The 5438-nt window shown below is 36.8% G+C and overlaps 1 protein-coding gene across 2 annotated transcripts in view; it reads left to right on the plus strand.

The window, feature by feature from the left end:
- The window catches only part of tbl1xr1b (TBL1X/Y related 1b), a 41043-nt gene that overhangs the window by 4426 nt on the left and 31179 nt on the right, over window positions 1–5438 (plus strand). For both annotated transcript variants that reach the window (XM_016478121.1, XM_016478120.1), the window contains exons 2-3: window positions 1132–1196; window positions 4683–4783. In XM_016478121.1, coding sequence (XP_016333607.1) covers window positions 4726–4783 — 58 coding nt within the window. In that variant the 5' untranslated portion in view covers window positions 1132–1196; window positions 4683–4725. The remainder of the gene's footprint in view (window positions 1–1131; window positions 1197–4682; window positions 4784–5438) is intronic.

The following is a 5438-nucleotide window of genomic DNA, read 5'->3' on the forward strand; positions in this document are numbered from 1 at the left end:
CATCTATTATTGCCTTGTTTATCTAAAAGTGCTCTTTCCCCTTAAACCTAGCCAAAAAAACATATGTGTTGACTGTGAAACACAGTAGACTTTAATAATATGCATTTATGGTGTAATTACTACATTTTCACGTCAATCCATGTTCATATTTACTGCAAACAATGCGCTGTTACTTTAATTCTTCGCTTGCAGCGCAGCAATAGACTCGGTGCAGAATCGATCTCTGCACTGCTGCAGACGCACCGCTTGTGGAACGCACTGCCGGACCGCAACCGTCTGCACTGTGATGCTTTAATCTGTTAACATGAGCGCGGAAAAAATACGCACCATATACGCACTGCAAATGGAGTAATGTGAACCTGACTTTATGTGTGTGCGCTGCGAGTGTGCATGAGTGCACGGTCTCCAGGAGAGTGCGCGAGCGCTGAATGGTTAAACACTGGTAAGAATTTAAAAGTAATGCAATTTATAAACTTTAGTGACGATGTGACACTGCCTCGATTGTGCAAGTGACAATTCCTGCCAACTGTGCAGCGTGCAGCTCGCTTATAGACAAGACGCGATGCGTGGTGATTTGAAGCCATTTGCGTATTGTGTATCACATTGAAAGAGAGAGAGAGAGCGCGTGGTGATTCACTCACGTTATTTGTGAAATTACGTCTCATACAAGGTTTTCAAATTACCTTAGAAGTTATTTAATGAAGAAATATGAAGGTGAGTACCTCACCTTCAGCATTATAATTATTTCACCCGTGCCGGACTGAGACGGTGACGCTGCATGTCATGCCAAACCTCTCACGGCAGCGTCATCAGCTTGAGATAGGTTTTTTGAGATTAGCCTTTTTAGAGACCGCTGATCAAACATCCCAACGTGATTATCGGCCGATAGCCGATCAATCGGAGCACCCCTATATATAACACCATTGAATTAATTTAGATGTAGATGATTTACCATTTGTTTAAAGCTAAATGATTTTGATGTTAAATGACAATTGAGTTAATGTACTTGCTTAGTTAATGGATGATGTTAACAAACATTTCCACTTGTATTCTGTTAAACTGTTGCCTCTTCTTAATGAAAGAGAAAAAATAATATCTGATTGTATCTAATACATTGTCTTTTATTGACAGGCTGATTTGACTTTGCTCCCATGGATAGCAAGAATATGAGCATCTAATCAACACTTGGTATCATGGTAAGCAAGTGTCATACTATATTAACAGGGATCCTTAAAAATCATGTAAATGTCTTAAATATCACCTTGTGAAGTCATAAGAAATCTTAAATATCCTTCATTGCATAAAAAGTAGTTTGAAAAGGTCTTAGATTTGATGACAGAATTACATTTTGTATTTGTGTGGGACTTGTGCCAGCTGAGTAACTGCTGTTGAGACGAATAGGTATTTAAAAAACACTAAAAAAAGACAGTTTTGCTGTCTGAATAATCAGTGCTTTTTTTCTTCAGAAAACAAGTGTCCTGGGGTCTCATTTATAAAACTCTCCGTAGATTTAATCCTGAATGTGTGCTAGATTTTGCGTACGCACAAAAGTTTTCAGATTTATAATACCATGCGTACGCCAGAACCGGTCAGGGGAAGATTGTGCGTACGTGCATCTCCACCCCATCTCCCCGAAATCACCATATATGGAGCTTACAATGCCTAGTTTTACTATGCATAACCTCATCTGCATATCATTTCCATGCATATTCCCATCCACGTGACACCATGTTTAACACTGTCAAAGGTACGGACTATAAATGCCATTTGTGCCATACATTAATTTTTATTGCTAAAAATCATCCAATATCCTTGTTTTAGAATAAATACATACAAACAAAACTGTTTAAAATAGTTATCAGATAAATATTTTAGAATAGAGTTGATCTCATTCTTTTACACAGGCCAAATGTTATTTCAATTGTTTAAACAATTCAAATCAAATTAAATTTATGCAGTTTTGCTGATGAGGTGAACATCTTTTAGCTCTTTATAGTGGAAACAGATAAGCCTATATGTATTGCAGTATAAATGCAATTGTCTGACTTGGCGCGTCACTGACAAAGTATTTTAAAAAGGAAACGTGTAAATCTTACCGTTTTCTTCAAGTTGTATCCTTAAAATACAGTGGTAGGCTATTTTTCATAATGTTGTGGAGATGTCTTCACACGACAACACCTCCGTGCAGCTGCAGTTGTACAGTAAGGCTATGTTCACACTTGGCGTCTTTTTTGAAGCTGCCAGCGTCTGTTTTACATTATAATCCTATGGAGTAAACTGTGTTTTCAAAAAAGTCCTGAGCGCTTTTTAAAACGCCACCGCCGGCGTCTTTTTCTGCAGCTCAGAGCGCCTTTGCAAGTTGAAAAAAGTTCAACTTTTCTGAAAAAAACGCCCTATGTCAAGCGCCTTTTTGACAGCTGACCAATGACGAGCGAGTGGCGAGTCGTTTCCATAACAACAAAAACAACAAGAAAAATGGAAAAGATAGCCGGTAGATTAGTTCGTACTAGTTTCGGAGCACAAGGAGTTGTATGATATGAGCACAAAACTGTATCTAACTTAGTCTAAAATATGCCACAAACCGTGCATCATTCAACCGGAGCTCCTGGACTAAATTGTTGTAAGCACCATACTGTTTCCTTCCCCGTATAATGTCGCGCACCCACAAACATCGTTGTGAACTGACATTCTCCTCCCCGTTAACTTCAAAAGGCAAAAAAAGAGCCAACATTTTACTCTTTCTCGACATTTCTGCAGCATATAGCGCTAGGCTACTGTTGCAGCTGTTGTTATAGCAACAAAAGACGCCCTCGGCTGCTATTTGTAACCAAAACGCTGCCAGCTTTTTATTTTAATAAAAAAAGTGTGAACACGCCCTAAGCTATTATCACTAGACCTATTCAAACCAAATCCAACAGTATCTGCCATAATATCAAGTAAGTGCGCATCATTGTTCTCGCTAATATTTTCTCATATCATGAGATCTGCAGTTTAGTTTAAAAATGAATTATTGTGCACCTATAGCACTCCTCGCTGTCATTAAAACATAGAATGCCACAGAAAAAGTGATCAAGCGCATCCACTACAAATATGTCTAAATTCATATCATTTTGGTTTAACTTCTGCGTAATGACTTAATGTAATTTCAGTGCTTATCTCCATTAACGAGAGTGGAATATTTAATGTAAATGTGTAGATTGATATGAAAACAGTTTAAAATCGTTCTTTGCTTCATTAATTTTCTCACTCCAGGAAAAAGAGTTTGTACGCATGGGTCAGAGTTTGCGTGCAGGTGCGCAAATTTTTTCCCATCACGTTTGTTTTTATAAATCCCACCTTTTGCGTAGGAAGTGGCGTACGCCTCTTTCAGGGCAGGTTTTATGCGTACGCAACAGTTATAAATGAGGCCCCTGGTCTGTGATTGCTATGACTGTCTGATAAAAGATTTTTATGTAAAGATATTTAGCCAGACAGATCTTACACTGCTTAAGAATGTTATGTTTTGTAAGCACATTTTATTTGATTGTCAATATAGAAACAGCTGCACTTTCAGGGCTGTTGACACGTCGTAAACAACAGGGAGTCGTGTCATATATGATGGGTTGCTGTTTTACGTGAAGGCTTATTAGACTGTGAAAGAGACTTAAAGACCAAACAAGAGGCTGTACGAGTGCATCTGGACTGAGTATTTCCTCTTGTTTAACACATGCAGTTCTTCCTATCGCAATATCCGTCCCTACTGTGTAGCTTCCTAACAGTTCTTTCCAGTGGTGAGCAAATGGCTGGAAAATTTCCCCAGGGCTAAAATGGGCTTCCATGAGAAAGTTCAGTCGAGGAGATCAGGTTCAGTTCTCTGTTTGGTTAAAAGGTTTGCGTTGTTTATGTGTACTGAGAGCAGGTTCACTACATCTAGCCACCTTGGCTGGGATGATTAAAAAAATAATAAATTGTACAACCCAGTCAGATTTACTACTTCTGTCTGTCTATCTGTCTATCTATCTACCTACCTACCTAACTAACTAACTAATACTTAAAACCTATTATTGTATGTATTTTATTGTATTTTATGTCAGGAAGGTATAAAATATAAAACATTTAACTTTATTTTATATTTTTTCACCTTAGCAAAAAAAAGTGTTAAAGCAGCAGGGAAATTAAAATACCAAAATTATGAAGAAAAACATAACATAAGTAATTGCATGACTTGTTAATAAATTACAAGTAATACATGTTTTTGTTGTTTTTTTTTGTTTTAAATTTAGTTTTTAAATTTTACATTTAAATTTTAAATTGTTTTTAGTAGTAGAATTTTATGAGCTATCAGCTGATGAAAAGTTTAAATGGTCTGTTTTCTGTGTTAATATATTTCATAATACAATTGAATCAGCATCCTTACTGGTTTGCTGCTTATTTTTTTGGCAAACCATTTTTTTTATTAAGTATTGTGTTTTAGGATTCTATGAATAGAAAGTAAAAAAAAAAAAAAACATTTATTTGAAATAGAAATCTTGAAACATTATACATTCATGTCCTTGTTTTATGAAAATATACATTTCTTATCAAAAAGCTAGCTGAGCCTAAACTTTTGCAAGTCGGTGTGTACTATATGAAGTGTGTCCAGTAATGTCAATGCTCTATGCTGTTGGTGAAGCACAGTAACACAACGTGCCTTTGTTTTCCAGGCTCCACTCTCGCCTTGACCTCTTGGTTCACCCAGGATCCAAAATGAGCATAAGCAGTGATGAGGTCAATTTCCTTGTCTACAGATACCTGCAGGAGTCAGGTGTGTATCTGATAGTTATCTGCACACTAGCTTCTTCATTTCAGCTAACAGCACATACTCTGTTTCATATTGCATGCAGTGGCAAGTTTTTGCCCTTTGTCATGTTTATTTCCTAGGAACTAATTAGTGGTTCGTAGGGCTGTGTATCACCAGCAAAGTCACGATGCGATACGTATCACGATACGGGACTGCACTGAATTTCACCTCAGAAGAATTTAGTAAAACAGCTGTTTATTAAACACTGCATACTATAGGGCTGTTGCTAACTATTGGCAGAGCAGGCAGTTGGCCTCTGCATTATGAAGGGCCATAACTACCACAGTACGATATAGGTAATGGCATATGTTTCATGCTTACATTGTGCACTCCTCACCAGGTACAATATTCTGATTGTTTGCATCTTGTTTTGAAGCCCATAAATAATAATGTACTTGTTTTAATACATTTATATTGTAATTAGGGATATGCCGGTATCAAATTCTCATGTCGCGATTAATTGCTAAAGCTTTTATCACGGTATACAGTATTATCACGATATTTAAATTGAGTTTAAAAAAAGTGCTGTCATAATACAGTATAACCGGTTTAATAACATTTTTCTTATAACAAAAATAACTGAACATTTAAATGCAATAAAGCAATACAGAAAAATTTA

The sequence above is a fragment of the Sinocyclocheilus anshuiensis genome, unplaced genomic scaffold (assembly GCF_001515605.1).
Source record: "Sinocyclocheilus anshuiensis isolate Anshui unplaced genomic scaffold, SAMN03320099.WGS_v1.1 scaffold436, whole genome shotgun sequence".
Taxonomy (NCBI): domain Eukaryota; kingdom Metazoa; phylum Chordata; class Actinopteri; order Cypriniformes; family Cyprinidae; genus Sinocyclocheilus; species Sinocyclocheilus anshuiensis.